An 18,156-nucleotide genomic window follows, 5' to 3' on the forward strand; every position below is an offset into this window, starting at 1 on the left:
TCCTGACAATTGCAAGCAAAACATGTCAACACCTAGTAGCCCACTCCTCAAAGAGACATTTGGAAATCTCCATGGACAAACCATAAAGAATTAAGCAGTAAAATCTCAAAGAAAGGGACAGCTCCTAGTGTGTAATCAAGCTTCTCTGCAAACTGAGAAGACTCATTCTCTTGCTTCCCCTCAATAGTGCCTACTGTAAGAGGCACCTGCGAGGACTGAATCTCCAACAGATCCAAAGTCTGTTGAACTGGCCTATCCTGCGGCAACTCCGGTTGCTCCTCAATTGCCATCAATTGTTGGTCCTCATGCTTTATCCCTCTTTCCAACTGCTCTGGGATCTCCTCTAGATCCGAATCTAATAACCTCTCCTCTAGAGGTCTGTTTGGGGGTTGCTCTGCCTCTCCCAACCTCTGTCTCGACTCTCACTACCTGTTTGTAAACAAGCATAGGCTGTGTCTGTACCTATCAACTTGCTTGTCTCTGTCTCTATCTCAATGTCTGATCAACATTAAACTTTTGCTAACTCTGGCCCCTCTGATCTCTATCATGCTGTCACACAAGGCCTTGTTGTTGTGCAGAACTCTGTTGGGTGGGTTGTTACTGTGAGGACTGCCTCTTCCTACAACCAAAAGATCTATAATGTCAGCCTCTAGGAAAATCCTTCACCAAATTCCCCATGTCATGGCATCTAAGGCACTAGTTCAATCTCGCCGTAACCAAAATCCTCTACGACTGCAACTCCCCTTTCCACTCAAAAGTGACGATATCTAGAAAGACTGTGGAAGCAATGGTAGCACCTATATAGATGGCACAAATGTGTAGATCTTTACTAAACACATTAATTAAATACCTAAGATAGAACCCATCCACCTCAACATATCTGGCAACCAAAACTGTACAGATGTACAATATTCGGTAGATTGGTATGATTGTGTGTGGTATGTAGGATGCGTGTGTGTGCATGTAGGTGTATGCTTGTGTGAAAATGCAAGTAACTGAGGTGTGTGGGTGTGGAAGTGTATTTGTGAGTATGAGTAGTGTGTGTGCGCGCGCGCATGCACGAAAGGATGATGGCTCTAGACGGAGAAAAAATGCAAAGTGCCGGCTGGCACGACAGGCAGGTATGTTTGGGCAGGCAGGGGCAGGAACGGGCAGCAGCAGGCAGGCACGGGCAGATGTGGGCAGCAGCGGGCAGGCGCAGCAGCGATGGGGAAGCAGCTCACAACAGCAGCAGCGGCAGCGAAGGGGAAACAGCAGCAGCACATGCAGCAAGAAGCAAGGGCCTTAGGGTTTTGCCACAGCAGCAGCACATTAGAGTTTCATAATATTGGCAACATGCTCTCAATTGTGCTGATTATCTCTTCATATGTCTCAGCCTGTCAACACCCTCTAAGGCTAACTACCACCCTGTATATATCTGCAGCATCAGCATCCCCACAGACGTGCGTCAGGTGCTGGTGAGATGCTCCCAAAGTGATGTTAACTAATCAATTTTTGACCGAGAATCTCACTTGCCAAAATGTAGTGCTTGGGTATCTCTAGAATAGGACACTCAGTAAAGTCCTTGGGGTCCTCACCTGATCAGCCCAACTGCCCACAGTAAGCATAAGGTACAACCTTTCACATTAGCAAGACAACTTTCCATGCTGAAATTCCCACAATGCTCCCGTGACAAATAAATGGCTCTCTTGTGCACGCAGTAAAAATCCTAAAAAGAAGCACTGTGCTAGCCTTTTTCATAGCAAATAGTAGTGAGAGAAGTAGGATCAAACAACAAATCAGACTCTTCAAATCGGGTCCCGGCCATGTAGACTGCAAAATAAATTGCAACAGACAGATTCATATGCATAAAAAAGTTTTCTAGGAACAAGCCATTTCTCCTTTTCAAAAATCACCTAAGCAAATGTTGATATCAACATTGCATAATGTCACTCCTCTTTAACGGTTGATGTTAACTTTGGCAAAGAGCTAGTAATTCTCTTTCTCAGGAATAATGCATGAATGGTGTCATAAGAATAGCCACATGTGATAAAGAAAAACAAAATTACGACCTAAAACATCTTAAAAACAAAAGTTGAGCGGCTGCATGGATGTATTACATACCAAGAATCACCCTGTCTTGACTTACCAAGCATGCCCCGACCTGCAAACCCATCCATGACCTTTTCTGTAAGTGTTTTGAATAGAAAGAACCGTGGTACATTGGCTATATCTCAAGACAAAGAAACAATAATAGATAGTTTTGTGTTAAAACAATAAAGGTAACAGGCAAAAGTTACATAGCAAGAACAGCGTACCAACCTATCAAACACTATATAAGAAAGGGTTTTAACAGCTAATGACACGTCTGAAAAGCTTGGTGAACGAAGTGATATTTGTGACAATGCTTAGCATGCAAGTCAGATATTGTTTAGAGAAGAAAGGCTGTCATTTATAGAGCTCCATGCAAGTCAATTCTTTCTAAAAGAAAAAGAAGCTACATTTATAGAGTTTCAATTTATGCAGCAGGGATAATAGAGTCTCACATGCAAAAAACAATGGAGCCTCATGATTTCAAAATCTTAACATGCTCTCCGATAAATCAAAGGTCTGGTGGACAGAATAATACTTGTTGATAAATGATGCTCACAAACCAAAGCTTAACAAAATGTCAAACTATAAACCATTAAACACTCGACACTTCTAAAAAGCTGGCAAATGGAATGATATTTGTACCAATGCTTAGCATGCAAGTCAGATATATACTGTTTAGAGACGAGAGGCTATCATTCATAAATCTTCATTCTTTCTAAAAGAAAAAGAAGCTACATTTACAGAGTTCCGATACATGCAGCAGGGATAATAAAGTTTCAATACATGCAGCACGGATAATAAAGTTTCACATGCAACAGGGATCTCAAAAAAGTTAAAACAATGGAGCATCATGATTTCATAATGTTAACATGCTCTACCGTAAATTTTATGGTTGGTGGACATACTAATACTTGTTGATAAAATGATGCTCACACATCAAAGCTTAACAAAATGCCAAATTATAAACCACCAGACGTATGTCATACTGCCTTCATATACCTGTCGATTAGGATCTTTGGACCGATGAGCAGACAAAAATGCTATCGCCATAAAATAATCATCCCAAGACAAATACCTGCAACCATAATGGCCTTGAGATCAAACAATTGGTGCAGAATGCGTGTTTGTGTGTGTGTGTGTGGGTGGTGCAATCGTTCTCTTGAATATACGAACACTGTAATAAGGTATGGAATATGAACAAGAGTGTTACTTGGTGGCGGAGTAAGGTCATGAAAGTGTGGCATGCAAAATTGCCTCTGAAGGAGAGACTGTTTAGGTGGAGATGCATACTTGGGGTTCTCCCGATTGGCAAACTTCTACGTTCTAGGAGATTGGCCTCTTCACAATGTGTTAGATGTGGTGCAACAGTTGAGACCATTCCACATTTAATGAGGTCTTGTTCTCATACGCTACAGGTTGTGGACTACATCTCTACTGCTCTTCGCACGCGTTTTCCTGGCATGTATTTCGGCAGATCTTTCTCGATCTTTGAAGTACTTCCGCCATTTATTCGGCCGTATGCATACTTTTTTGGCTAGGTCAGATTCTCGGCGCTTTGGACGGTGTGGAGAGCACGTAATTCCCTCATGTTTCAACAGATGCGAGTGGACCATGTTTTCTTCTTAAAGACATCTCTGTTGCAATCTCTCCGAGTGGCCTATGACTTGGATGAGATTTTGTCAGTCATTACGAGCTCTATTTCGACTGTTTTTGATTTCCCGTTTGTAGTGTTTTTCATGCGTTTTCCCCGTCTTGAGGTTTCCCATTGGTAATTCAAAATGACATTACAAAAAAAAGGGTGTGTGGGTGGGTGTGTGTCAACTTCCGTAAATCCAAGTTTAAAGGAACTTGATTGGCACAAGCTTCTTTGGCCAGGGGAGATTGTCCCTCCTCAAGACATAGTTCGTCATTTGGGATATCCGCTTGGCTGGAATGTCTCTTCAGCACAAAGGTTAGACTGGATGCTCCAAAGATTTTACAAAAAGCTTAGCTATTGGGAATAATCAACCTGGCCTTTGTATGTACGTCTCAAAATTGTCCAATGCATTATGATGGCCTTTGTGCAATTCTATTTGCCGCTTTTATCCTGGCCTCAACGATGCCTTGGGTCTCTTATGTCTGACATACTGGAGCATTTTTGGTGCACGTCCGACCGTAAGAAAGGGTTGTGGTTTTTATATATGGATAAGATATGCACACCTAAGCGACTGGGAGGGCTTAATATTTTGGATTTAAGTCGATGTGTTCTCGCCAGGAAAGCCATGTTCTTGCCTGTTTTGGTGGAGCGGCAACTGCCCTCGGCGTTATGATTTTGCAATTATGTGGTGGTATTGTCACGTCTTCCTTTGGTCAATGGCACCCCTCATATTGGGAGGTCATCTTTGGGCAGCTTGAGGGTCATGTTACGGGATGTCCCTTTACTTCATCCCTAGTTGCTGATTGGAAGGCTGTTACCTTGCACTTGTCCTAGCATGGTCGACAATCCTCTCAGGGTAACTCCCTTCGGTTGGCGAGCATTCACTGGAGCAAAGCGTTCACTCTCACTTCGGTTCAGCGCTCTCCTCGACAAGCATGCTTTCTTTCACAGTAAGGGGTGTGTCAAATGGATCGGGTGGTGGACGACTCAAGGCAGGTTCTCTCCTTTCCCGTTGCCGCTATTCGATATGAGATGGGACCTCATAATCACCATTTATGGCGGCAAATTAGGCAGTTGCTTGCTGGTCTTTCCCAAGTGCCTCCATTGCTTGCGGATTCTCGGCCTTCAGATTGGAATCTCGCCCAGACTAGGTTGGATTGCATATCGGCTGGCTCGATTTATGCTTTGTTGCAGTCCGATGCATGGATTGTGTCTCATGGAAATCAGTTGTGGTCACTCTCTAAGTCTTAGTTATGGTGGCAAAGAACGTTTTCTCCCATTTGGGAGAATCGTCTTCCTCTCAAAGAGCGCATTTTCTTATGGAGATGTATGATGGGGGCTCTACCTGTTGGTACTATGTTGCATGAGCGGCACATCACCTCCTCTCATGTGTCCGATGTCGTGTGGCTGATGAGACGGTGACGCATCTGCTTTGGGATTGCCGCTGCTCCAAGACTTTCATCAAGCAGGTGTCCTCTACGTTACGCCTTCGGTTTCCATTTGGCATCTTTCGCAGACGGTTTTGGATTTTTGGAGTGCTCCAACAACCACGGGCTTCGTTTGAGGTTTTCTTTAGTTTGGTCTGATTTTGGGTTATGTGAAGCATATGGCATCAACGTAACTCCCACATGTTTCATGGCATGGAAATTGACCCTTTCCCTTACTTCAAGTTCTCGCTTGGACAAGCACTTCACTTTGTCCATGATGTGGGAGACGTCTCTCTCGAAGTTTATAGGATTCACTTTGATTATTTCTAGTTTTCGGAACACCACAGTGCTTCTTTTCTTTCTTTTTTTTTCAAAACCCACAATAAGTGGGTGATTATATATTAAATCCAAAAAATTTACAACCAAATCCGTGCTTCTTCTTTTGTACCTCTTATTTGTAGTGGATTTTCCTTGATTTGAGGTTTCCCACATGTAAAGTCAATCAAAATTTACACCAAAAAAAAGTATGTGGGTGTGTGTGACTTTGGGGTGAAGGAGGTTGTAGCACAGCTACAGTGTCACTGGCATGGGACAAGCAGTTAGTTGCAGTTGAGCTTGAGTTCACATTGGGCGGACTCTCGCCTGGGCAATGACACGTGGCAAGTGTTACGGATGGTGGTCCAATGGACATCGTGGCCAGATCATCACCACCTCGGTTAGGAGATAGGCTTAGCTGGATTGGGATATTTGCCAACTGTTGGTGGCTCTTTAGGAGATACATATGAGTGGTTGGTTCTAGTCGTGGGTACACATCATCATCTACCTTTGTGTGGTCCGTCGTCTAGAGTCTACTTTCTTGAGTCATACATAGCATGTCTGCACCATCCCTGCACAGTTGAGCCTCGACACCCCCACTGTACCTACGGGGTCTGGGTTGGAGCTGAGTGTGCTGCCATGCCAGAGTCTGTATTGGTTTTCTTTCAGTTTGTCAATGTTCATGCTGTTCATGTTCAAGTTCTATTGAGTCGTATTGTTGTTGTTGTTGTTCAATCATCTGTATTTGAATTCTATGAGATCTCACGCACATTGCACTGAGGAGCACCCACTATAGAGGGCACGACACATTATGTGTAGGTATGTATGTATTTATTTATTTATTTGGCACACCTTGCACACATCCCTCTTCAAAGTTGGTCTACTCACAAGCACGAGGCTCATCTTTCCACAATCATGGCGGCATGAGTGCCACTTCCACTATTCGTGTGGCCTCTGCCCCATGGGGAGGAGACCACCAATGAGCAGGCAGCCCATAGGGAGTGAAACCTACAGCCCACCGGGCTCAACACCGGCACCATCAACCAAAACAGACAAGAACCACAGCAACGCCTCACAATGGGACCACAGCAACAACCCCACATGTATATACGAGCACACACGTCACCAAAGCAAGCCGCTACCATGGGCATGAGCTCAAGCTCCCTGAAGAGGAGCTTCCTCCCTTGTGAGATGCTTTTGAGGTTACACACACCAATTAAATATACCATGAACATTTCACCTTAAGCAAGGCACGTGGGTTCTTTCCCCTTCCACATGGCAGTTCTTGAGGCATTCCCATCCAAGCACCACCCCAAAGTCCACATAAACCCTCTTATTGGCTAAAGCTTGGGCCCATAAGGGATGCAAAACCCTGGCTCCCCAGCACCCAAGGTGCAAATCCCACCAAGGGGCTCTGCAAGGCCTCATCAAGCTCCTGTAAAAGCACCACATTCGGCATACAAATAGACTAAATCAACCAATCAACCTAAACTGGCAGCTAAAAGGTTCTCCCGATTTTTCACATTAAGGATGCACAACATCACGACAGCATGTGTGGACACATGAGAGAGATCGACAGCATGCACGACATCACGACAACATGTGTGGACACATGAGAGAGATCGACAGAGACTAAAAAAGCTGGAGAGACAGAGAAGAGCAAGTCGGTAATATTTAGCCATAAAACCTAGAGGATGTCAATAATGTACATGCAAAAAGCTAACCTAATCCCGTTCACAAAAACTCTAAGGTCTATCAAGATTGATCTCCAAAAACCAAATGCAATGGAGACTATCTACTCATTGACATGATTGATGATGAATTATGTTGGAGCTGAAAAACACATAATGACTTACTTTACCTCATGGACCTCTTATAGAAACTGTTTTGCAATCTTGCCACTTGATCCCATCTACTTGAGGACTTTTCCTGTTAGAATGCTTAAGCAAGGAATGTAGGCACAGCCTCGCTAAACGTCATGCAAGGGCTAACACCCACATATACATCGTTTTAGCCCCACATATACATCGTTTGCAAAAGCTAGTGATAGAGCTAATTTTATGCTCAGTTGCCCGAGTTGTTGGGGCACTTTATTAGCACCCTGAAATTTCAGCCACTCTATAACAAGAGATTTTATGTCAATTGTAGCAAAAAAGAATTGAGACCTACCCTTGCTTAAGCTTGATACAAAGTTTTAAGCCATAGAAGAGCTAAACATCCATAGCTAAATTCATTTGCAAAGCTCTTATTGAAGTGACTGTCCAGCTAAATTCATAAAAGTGATATATGTGATGATTGTAACCAGTGAAGAATATATGTGATGATTGTAACCAGGATTGAGGCTTACCCCTGACGCTTGGACTTGTCATAGGGATCCGGTTTGGTGTTGAGGCTGTATTGGGCATCATTGCTGCCACACTCACCAGCCAGCCTAAGAATGCCAGATGGGAGATCATCGAAGGCTTTTAAATTTGTCTTACTTTGCTCCTTCTTGGTAAGAGCCTCCCAGATGGCCAGAGATGTGTCCAATTGGCTTTGGCACGAGTTTGGGAGGGCTTTTTTATGTTTCTTTGTTCTTCTGTCGTTGTTCAAAAAAGAACGTGCCCCTCTTGTGTTCCTTCCGCCACATTCAGAGGCTGGTTTCACGCGGTTGGCAGAGACAATCTAGGAAGACGGAGCAAAATGGCTTTGATTCTCTCTCTCTCTCTCTCTCTCTCTCTCTCTCTCTCTCTCTCTCTTTGTGATTACCTTAAGAGCAGAAAAGAGCCATGTGAGCCTGAAATGCGCGGTGTATAGGAAGCTTCCAAGAGCGAGGGCCAAGGCTGCGAAGAGCAACGGAAACATCCACCCTTTAGCGTCTTCGGCGGCTTCAGCTGCCATGGCACCCTTGCACTCACAGATTGGCGCCAATTGAGACACTCTTCAAATAAGGCCGGATTCACAAACATCCGGACGTCGGGGACAAAAAAGCAACCAACAGGAGAACGCCACACTCGAATGGGTGTCCGGAGCTCAATGACTAAGTGACACGGAGCATTTAAGAGGGGGGGGGTGAGGGGATCAATGAATGGGAAGTTCACGTGCAGCCATCGAGGCGATCTGCACCGTAGATCGCTTGTTAAAACTAAACCCGGACATGGGGCTTGTCCGGGTTTAGTTCTAAGCCAGTCCAAGTTTATCGTTTATAATACCATGTAAAATGGCATTCCTTTCACATGCACGTGGACGGGCGACGTGGTTAGCTCAAGCTTCAAAAGGCATAGGGACGCGAGGTCGTGGGTTCCAAACGGCGCCCCCATTTTTTGGATAGGCGTGTCCACCTCGAGATGCCCGCCAAACTTCCCTCGCCGTCCTTTTTCCTTACCCGCCCCCACGTCCCATCCTGTATCACTTAGTGTCGTGGATGATCAAGGGTGCACGCTGCTGGCACGGACGTGACAGCCTAGTCACGGCTTTTGGGATGAGCGACCTCCCGTCACTAATTGACACCTCCCTAGGGAGGTGGGATCAATGGCCCACATTAGGCATCGCGAGGCGGGTGCAATCCGGACCGTCCGATTGCCGTTTGAACTAGGTGTGAACTAAGAGTGAACTCAGGAGGTATGTGCACCACACCGAACTAGGTGTGAACTCGACGTGAACAAAGTATGAGCTTGGTGTGAACTGGGGAGGGTATGTACACCACACCAAATTTTGTGAACTCAATGTGAACTCGGTGTGAACTAGGTGTAAACTTGTCTGCGACGCCGTGATCTATAAACTTACCACACACACACACCTTTCAACGAAGCGCGATAGCCTAGTGGTTAGAGTCAATTTCATGAGGGAGAGGGTAGTGGGTTCAAGCCCCGAATCTGAAAAAGTGGGAATCTTTTGCATTCCCTAGGTTGTGAGCCATTGATCGCACCTCCCAAAAGGAGGTGTCAATTAGTAACGAGCCCCCCTCCCCGCCCCCCCTCACCCAAGGGATGGGCGCCCCCCATAAAACAAGGGGCCAATAATTACTTCAAACAGGAAATGCGTCCATCCAGCTTGAACTTGCGCCACGTGTAGAAAACTCAAGCAAGTTATCCAACCTACCCATTTGCCTTCGATGTCTATCACGTAAAAAATAAAACATATGTCCGTGAGTTTGTGAATGCATATGTGCCCGACTACAAAAGGTGCTCACTTCTGTGAGCGCCCATGTAGGGCCTGTATAAGGGACGAGCGATGCCCGTTTGTGAAGCCGTCCTAAGTGCCTTTACACACTGCCAAAACAAAATAGACGCTTGTCCAAAATAAGGTGGCCCATCTTCCAATGGCGCGCGAGGGTTTCGACGGATACGCTACACCCTACTGACAAAATAGAGTTGCATGTGATTGGCATAGTGCAGAAGAGAGAGTGTGGAAAGTCCACCAAATCTAGGCACTTGGAATTCCTCGTTTAAAACCCTGCTCGAAATGGAGTCGACCTTGCGGCCAGCAAGGATCAACGTCTTTGGAGTTTTAGTTGTGTATAACTTGCACATCACCCAAATCAAATGTCTCACAACATCATTGTTTTGGCGAGCTCTCTCTCTCTCTCTCTCTCTCTCTCTCTCTCTCTCTCTCTCTCTCTCTCTCTCTCTCCCCCCCCCCACACACACACACACACCCCGCGAACATTATACGATTCAAACTCTTGTAATGCCAAACTAGAGTGCTTCATTGTCAGCAAATTTCATTGTGGTCTACTTAAATGATCTTCTCTCTCTAGAATTGGCCATTCTAGTGAGAGAAAATAAAAATAGTAGAAGGGTCAAGTATGTACAATGGACAAAGGAATGTGTTTGTGAACTAAAGAGTTCCAGAATTTGAATGCATTTTTCAAAATTGCCATCGGAATTCCATAAGGGTTCAAACAGGACTTTTTGGGACCAAAATAGTGAGTTTCCATGTCCGTAACAACGAGTTCTAGATGCCTCTGAAAACAAGTTGAATGGTCACTCCGAAGGGGGAATGTGGGCAGGGGGGACAAGTTGTGTGGCTCGCGAAGAGGTGTGAACGGACAAAAATAAAATTGTGTCTCCTCCTCATGCATGGCAGTTTGGCCACATGTCCCACTTCCCAAAGTGGGACTAGCTATGCAACTACTCCCAAAATAGCCTAAGGACGCACACACGCACGCACGCACGCACTAAGAGCGGGGATCGATTTGCCTCATGCAAGGCTAATCTAGCCTCAATTTCTCAAACAGGCAGGTCCATGTTGAAGCTCTCCATCTCCTCTCTCTCTCTCACACACACAAGTCTGTATAGTTATGGCTCCTCAAGCTTATGCATAATCAACTATACATGTTACTACTTCTTAATGCTTACGTTCTTGAATAGTCCTCGTAGATCCTATCACCCGTGAGGTGTTTAGGGCCTTACGATTGAGTTCAACAAGGTGTTTTAAGTGAAAAGCCTAATTGTAAATTCTAACGAATTTGAGAGCTTTCGTCTCTTTTATTTGTGCAATTGGTAAGTTTTATTAATCAAAAGCTCTCCTGGAGAAGAAAAATTGGGGAGTTAGGGCAAGGCCTGATAAAATCCCCACGACCCAACAGAAAATGATATATGGAATTATATGTGGGCGCCTGGACAAAATGGGCGGTCGGCCCCAAACTTGAGTGGTCGGACCAGGAGCAACCTAGACTATGGGTGGCCAGTCCGAAGACATACTAGCCGTACAAGTATGTCCTAGACTTGTGAAGCAGCAGAGTGGTGTAAGTCTAACACCCCCTCTTAGCACGTGATGATGAACAAACCACATGAAGCCAAAGATGTGAGGCAAAGGATGAAGATGTCTGATACCATGTCCACTAAAGGACAAGACTCCATGAGTGTAGCAGCAGTCTGAGGTGTCACGACCGCCAAGAAATCTCCATGTTAAAATGCCGTCACAATTTGTGTAGTAAACTGTTGTACTCCATTGATACAGGATGAAGATACTGCGTGAAGGTCCCAAACTGAGTGTGAAAACAACTCTTTGTTGTAAAAGAAGTGCCAATAGACCTGCGAGTGTCCTGCCCAATAGGATATCTGGTGTATGTAGTCAAACCGTCTAGAGAAAATGGAGAAGCCCAAGAACCATCATGAGAATGACCAGAACCCTATCAATGCATGGACCTACAACCCAAGGTGGCCAAGTGGCTAAGCTGTGTAAAACTCCAGGAAGGCCAGATGTAGTAATCTAGGCCATAAACTCCCTTTGAATCAAGAAAAGCCATACTAAATAGTATGCACTATAGAAGCTAACGTAAGCTGCAGCAGTCACCGATAGATCGCACGGACCACCACCTGATGGTGTCCTGTCAGTAGGTAGGGTAATCCAAGATGAGGGGAAAGCTAGACTCAACAGTCTGCGTTGTGAAAGGCCTCTGAGAAGAGGTGTGGCCATACCAAGCTGTCTGCACCGTAATCATCCTGTAGAAGTAAGGAAGCCAGACTGAGAAGTCTGTGTTGTGAAGATCCTCTAAGAAGAGGAAAGGCCATACCAATCTGTCTGCACCATCTTGCCTATATATCCTACCTCCAATCCTCTAGTGTCAACCAAAACAGAATCCACGCCAACAACGCAACCAAACCACAACTTGGTGTGGCTCTCAAGGTGAATGAGTTGGGAGTGTCCTACTGCCCAGGTCAGGGGATGAGTCTTCTAAAAGGTTACCGAGGGTGAGTGTAAGCAACTCTAAAGGTAGCAATCCAAATGATCCGAACTGTAGAAGAGCAACTGCACTACCATCCAAGCCAACAAGCTCTGGGTGACTCCGGATGTAGTTGTAGGATGATGCTTGATCTCCCACATCTCGCGGTTAAACTCTCCAAGAGAGTCCAAAGCACTGAAGTCCCACTCTAGTTTGTAGATCCAAGCAATGAACCTGTCCAAGAAGAGATTAAAGATCTTCTCCCTAAGTCCATGTAGATGCTCTTGTGTAAGCAAGTGATCTGACATGTCGAGGTCAAGTGGTAAGTGTTTGTCCACCCAATATGGTGGTGTCTTCTCTGGGAATGTCACAATCCCATATGCCATGAGCATGGCCATATCTCATGTGAACTCCTCTAATGAGTGCAAAGGGGTGTCCATAGCAAACCACAAGTCACCACCCCCTCTGGAGTGTGCAACCGCCGAATGATGGTTGGAATGAATGGATCTCCCAAGGATCGTACGCCTAGAGGTGATGAAGCTGATGTCGAAGATACTGTGTACTGCAACAGTCACTGAGAGACCGCACGACCACCACCGGATGGTGTCCTGGCAGGAGGTAACTTCATCCTCTGTGAAAAACACAAGCCATGTGGCTATTGTCCACCCAAAAACACAACTGCGAGGTGCTGGAAACACTGTTGTCCAACAATTTTCAGCGTGCTCATACGCTCTCGGCAGGGTCCGGAGCAATGTAGAGGGGTATGGGAAGGATGGTGAATCCTTGTCACAACCACGGATGGGCTGAAAACAGATAAAACAACAAGGGGTAATGGTTGAAATCTGATGAAGGCAGAGAGGATACTTGTCGGCAATGCACCGGATGCAAAGCTGGGTAGGTGGTGGCGAGATCCGGGGTCCAGAAGCTAAGCGCTGCCCTCCTGCTTGCTGCAAAAACGCAAGTCAATTTACAACCCACTTTTGCAGCACTTTTTGGCATCAAAAACCTTCTGTTTGTTGAAAAAACAAAGGCTTAATGGGTACCCTAGGTGCCTAGCAACTTGTGAAAGGTGTCAGCAACACAAAGTGACCAATAAAACCGCAAAAACTGGGTTGAAAACCTGAAAAACGCAGATGGAGTAGAGGAGGTTTTCGACGATGAAATGGTCCCAAAAGTAAAGCGCTAGCAGCCTAATGCAAAAACGTTGACCTGATCTGAAAAAATGCAGATGGAGGGAGATCCTCCGCGGTGAAAAATGCATATCTCATCGTGCACCTGGTTGGTTGCAAAACACTGGCAGAATTTGCATGAAAATGCTGGTTATGTTGATGTTGGGAGGAGAAACTGATGCGGAGATGCGCAGTCCCAGGCCATGGAAAGCCTAAGTGGCTGATACCATGTGCCCTGGAGACTGATACCATGTGAGAGTGCGCGTGTGCAGAAGCGTGAGAGAGAGAGAGAGAGAGAGAGAGAGAGAGAGAGAGAGAGAGAGAGAGAGAGAGAGAGAGAGAGAGAGAGAGAGTAGACACAAACGCCAGAGATGGTGAAGAGGGGGCAATTAGCCCCCATGACTACCATGAGTAGAAGACCCTCAATACAATCAGTATATTGGAAGTGGGTACCCCTCTAGCCCTATAAATAGGTGCCCAAGGTGAGGTAGGGCAAGGCCTGATAAAAATCCCCACGACTCAACAGAAAAATGATATATGGAAACATATGTGGGCGCCCGGACAAAATGGGCAGTCGGCCCCAAACTCGACTAGTCGGTGGCGGACCAAGAGCAACCTAGACTACGGGTGGCCATCCCGGAAACATACTAGCCGTACAAGTATGCCCTAGACCTGTGAAGCAACAGAGTGGTGTAAGTCTAACAGAGAGAACATGCAAAACCATGTGGAGAAGTTTTAGAATCTACATCTCAAAGCTACGGTGCATAAACGCATCAACTTCTCAAAGAATAAGTAGCAATTTTGTTTCGCGCTCCTTGAAGATTGGAGAGACTATGTCAATGCACAAACACGTTGTCGGAGTGGGCATATCTCCGGAGTCAACCGGGAAAGCGTCGAGCTTCTTGCTGTAGACAGAGAGGCAGCCGGGGTGCAAACCAAGCAAAATGAGTGCATAAAATCACAACTCAGAACACAAATAGCAGTGACAATTAAATTAAAACCAGTTATTGACACTTAATTGATGTTGGCAAACAGAAGATGCTTTAAATAAATTGATATTTGAAACCCTGTTCCAAATCTGTTGCATACTCCAACGTCAGTACACCTGTTGATTTACAAATCCATAATAAAAAATTTCCAACCCAATGGAAGCAAACTATAATCGCCAGACAAATTCCACCCTACACAACACCCTTGTTCTTCGATTCCCAAAAATTTCGGTCGTCCTCTGCTCGGTTGATTTTTTACTACTCTTCCTGGCAAAACGCGTCCCCTTTGCACTGATTGATTTCCTCGGTTGTGGCCGTCCCCAAGAACTTATTCAATTCAATTATTATCCCATCCAAAATCTCGCTATATGCCCTTCTGCTCGCCTTCTTATGTCGCTCCAGTCTCCTCTATCTTGCAGAACACGTCCCTTTTTTATCACAGCTATGCTTCACCTTTCAAAGAACTTTCATTGGCTTGTGCTTGCTAAGTTCAACTTCGCTCTCGCCTACCTCCTAATGATCCTCCTTGCTTGCCTTGATTTGTCGAGGGAGATTGAGACACCTTGAATCCCACCCTGTATTGCCTAATCTCCACAATAATGACCGCCTCAAGGTCTCAAAGCCGCCAAGGAAGATCCCTCTCTTGTTTTTGCGTGCTTTACCGGTGGGCTCTAAGCGAGAGAGAGAGAGAGAGAGAGAGAGAGAGAGAGAGAGAGAGAGAGAGAGAGAGAGAGAGAGAGAGAGAGAGAGAGAGAGAGAGAGAGAGAGAGAGAGAGAGAGAGAGAGAGAGAGAGAGAGAGAGAGAGAGAGAGAGAGAGAGAGAGAGAGAGAGTCCTTTCCTTCTTCTTCGCAAGCTCGAGAGGGTTCCCTTGTCCACGAAGCAAGCTTTCTCCTCCGCCCTACCTTCTTCTCCTCCCTTCTCTTGCTTTTCACCCCCCTTCACAACACCGCCCCCCCCCCAGATTGCCCTAAAAATTTCCTTTTTCATCCCCCTCCATAGCAGTCACGGTATCGTGGCATGGGAACAACCCTATGATGTGGCAGGTCGGATGTCGAACTGCATGAAACGCGACGAAAATAGGCCCAAAAAACTTTGTTGTAGCCTGCTCTACATTTTTCCCTTCTTCACCCGCTGTGTCCAGGCCTTGTAGCGAATGCCTTGAGCTTCTCTTCCTTCTTCCCTCTGCGCCCCTTGCTGCTTGTGCCATCCCCCCCCCCCCCCCCCCCCCCCCCCTTTACTCACAGCTTTTTGGGCGCCCACTTCATGGCTTTTTGGGCAGCCATTCTCAAGTACTCATTGCCTCACAAACACGCTCAAGCATTTTCGAGCACAATATTTTTCTCCGACACCCATCAACCAAGGCACTGCCTAGCATAACATGGTTTCTCCAATAGCAGCCGACTGGCTTAACTTAAGCAATCAAAACACTGTCGAACACGACATATTTCTTCAAAAACCCCGACTTGCAATCATACCGTTAATTCTCCCTCGTGAGGCGCTCACCTTCAAGGTGCAAGCATAGATGAGAGCGTTCAAAGGAAGACCTACCATTAGCATCCACTTTGAATAGATTAATGATACCCTTCCATAGCATTGTAGGGCTTATACTGCAATCAGTGCATTCTGAATAACGACACTCCAAATTGATAGCCCATCAAGAACTTTATGTGCATTCGTAAAAGCATCACATATAACATGAATATCAATGTCAAACACCACCAAGAATCTCAATTGGCATTGCCAAGCACCACATTAAGCATACATATCCGCTAAAACATTGCCAAAAAGGCAGCATATTAGGCCTGGATATTGACCAAATGGTTTTGAACACAACATTTGTTTCATTAAATACATTACATTTGGCTTATAATCATCCAAAGCATTGCCCATGTACCATATTTGGCACCACATTTGACATACATATCGACCCAAGCATTGTTGAGCTCAACTATTCCCAATTGAGCATCGCCAAATCACAACACATTTGGCATACATCCTGACCACCATTGTGCTAAGCACAAGTACAACCGAGCATACTGTTAGTGCCTGATCTGTCAGGGCACTTACTTTTGATTGTAACTAAGGTCTTAGCTTTAAGCCTTAGGGGTTTATTTACACGAGAACTTTATGCCTAAGTAGTTTAAAACATTCGAATGGTCATTTGGCGTGTAGCAGTTTTTCAGATGTAACCGATATGCAGTCTCGGCAGTTCCCTGTAGTCGTACTACTCTTTTTGCTATGTAGTTCAATGGTGATATTGAATATACAGTGAATGCATTACTCTCTTATCTTCATATGGTGTTTCGTTGGAATTAGGGTTGCAGAGAAACACACACAGCTTGGAGAAGATGATGAAGCTCAAGGCACACAATAGAGAGTGTATTACTTAGTGTGCAATGGAAGATAGATAGCCCTAGAGTGATGGGCGTATATACAATGCTCAGGGGAAAAAACCTCCTAAAGAGGGAAAAAATGCCCCGGTGGTCCTAGTGTGTTCACACACATCACTACCACATGTATATGGTAACAAATCCCCCTCTGGAGTGATGCGGTGAACGAGAGCTAGCACATGAGTAAAGGGAAGTGCCATGCCCTGAGGACATGATCAGTCCACAAAGGGGAGTAAGCCCAAAGCTTTGCGGAAAGCTTCAAGCTTCTCACGAGACAATGCCTTTGTGAAAAGATCTGCAAGGTTGTCCTGTGTTGGCACATAAGCCAAGCTAATCTCTCCTGCTGAGAGCCTCTCCCTGACATAATGGTAATGCACCTCAATGTGCTTTGTGCGAGCATGAAAAACTGGGTTCCTCGCACTTGCCAATGCGCTCTGACTGTCACTGTAGATAGTGTTGGCAGTGTCCTATCCAGCACCCAAATCAGCCATAAGGTGTCTGAGCGATACACACTCAACCGTAGCTGTGAAGACTGCCCTGTACTCAGCCTCACAACTCGAAGTGGCCACAGTAGGTTGCTTCTTGCTCAACCATGATATACATGAAATGCCAAGCATGAAACAAAAACCACTTGTGGACACTCGCGTGTCAAAACAACCAGCCCAATCTGAGTCCGAAAAAGCATGTAATTCTGGCGGCAATGATCCCCTCTTGGGATAAAACAAGCCAAGATGTAAAGTGCCACTAAGGTAGCGGAAAGTCCTCTTGACAGCCTGCCAATGCTTAGACCCTGGGCTATGCATAAATCTGCTGACCTATGAGACTGCAAATTGAATATCCGGCCTCGTGTTGCATACATAAATGAGGCAGCCAATAGCAGTTTGGTAAAGAGTGACATCAGCAGGATCGCTAGCATCATGTAGACTCAACTTCAAACCTGTTTCCATGGGAGTGGCAATATGTTTGCAATCCTCAAGTCCAAACTTACATAGCAATGTCTCTATGTAACTTTTCTGACACAAGGCAATACCACCATCACACTGCTTAAACTGTATACACAAGTAATGATGCAACAGCCCCAAATCTTTCATCCTGAAAGTAGCATTCAAATCAGCCTTAAATTCAGCAATATGTCTCTCATTTGGTCCAGTGATCAGCAAATCATCAACATAAAGAACCACAATGAGAAGTACATCACCCTCACGCTTTACATACAATGTGCTTTCTGTTGGACCAAATGAGTGTCAACTTTCTCATACCAAGCACGAGAAGATTGCTTCAACCCATACAAAGGCTTCTTACATCTGCACACTTTGTCCTCTTGTCCTTTTATGCCAAAACCGCGAGGCTGCGTTACATAAACTTCCTCAAATATGTCACCATTCAAGAAAGCAGTAACAATGTCTGATTGATGTACATCCCAACCAAAATGAGCTGCCAATGCACATAGAAAATGCACAGTAGTCATACGACAAGTGGGAGCAAAAGTCTCTTCATAATCTATGCC

The 18,156-nt window shown here is 45.4% G+C and overlaps 1 protein-coding gene across 2 annotated transcripts in view; it reads right to left on the reverse strand.

Annotated features, from left to right (window-relative positions):
• The window catches only part of LOC147457206 (Cytidine/deoxycytidylate deaminase family protein), a 77,282-nt gene extending 68,838 nt beyond the window's left edge, over positions 1–8,444 (reverse strand). The window contains exons 1-4 of one of the 2 annotated variants that reach the window (XM_086513543.1): positions 8,200–8,444; positions 7,799–8,115; positions 3,073–3,148; positions 2,104–2,143 (exon numbers count right to left, since the gene is read on the reverse strand). In XM_086513543.1, the coding sequence (XP_086369669.1) occupies positions 2,104–2,143; positions 3,073–3,148; positions 7,799–8,115; positions 8,200–8,331 (565 nt within the window). In that variant the 5' untranslated portion in view covers positions 8,332–8,444. The remainder of the gene's footprint in view (positions 1–2,103; positions 2,144–3,072; positions 3,149–7,798; positions 8,116–8,199) is intronic. The other variant, XM_086513544.1, reaches the window with a different exon arrangement.
• Positions 8,445–18,156: the final 9,712 nt, after the last annotated feature.

This window comes from Adiantum capillus-veneris, chromosome 5 (genome assembly GCF_014529385.1).
Source record: "Adiantum capillus-veneris isolate H3 chromosome 5, ASM1452938v2, whole genome shotgun sequence".
Classification (NCBI taxonomy): domain Eukaryota; kingdom Viridiplantae; phylum Streptophyta; class Polypodiopsida; order Polypodiales; family Pteridaceae; genus Adiantum; species Adiantum capillus-veneris.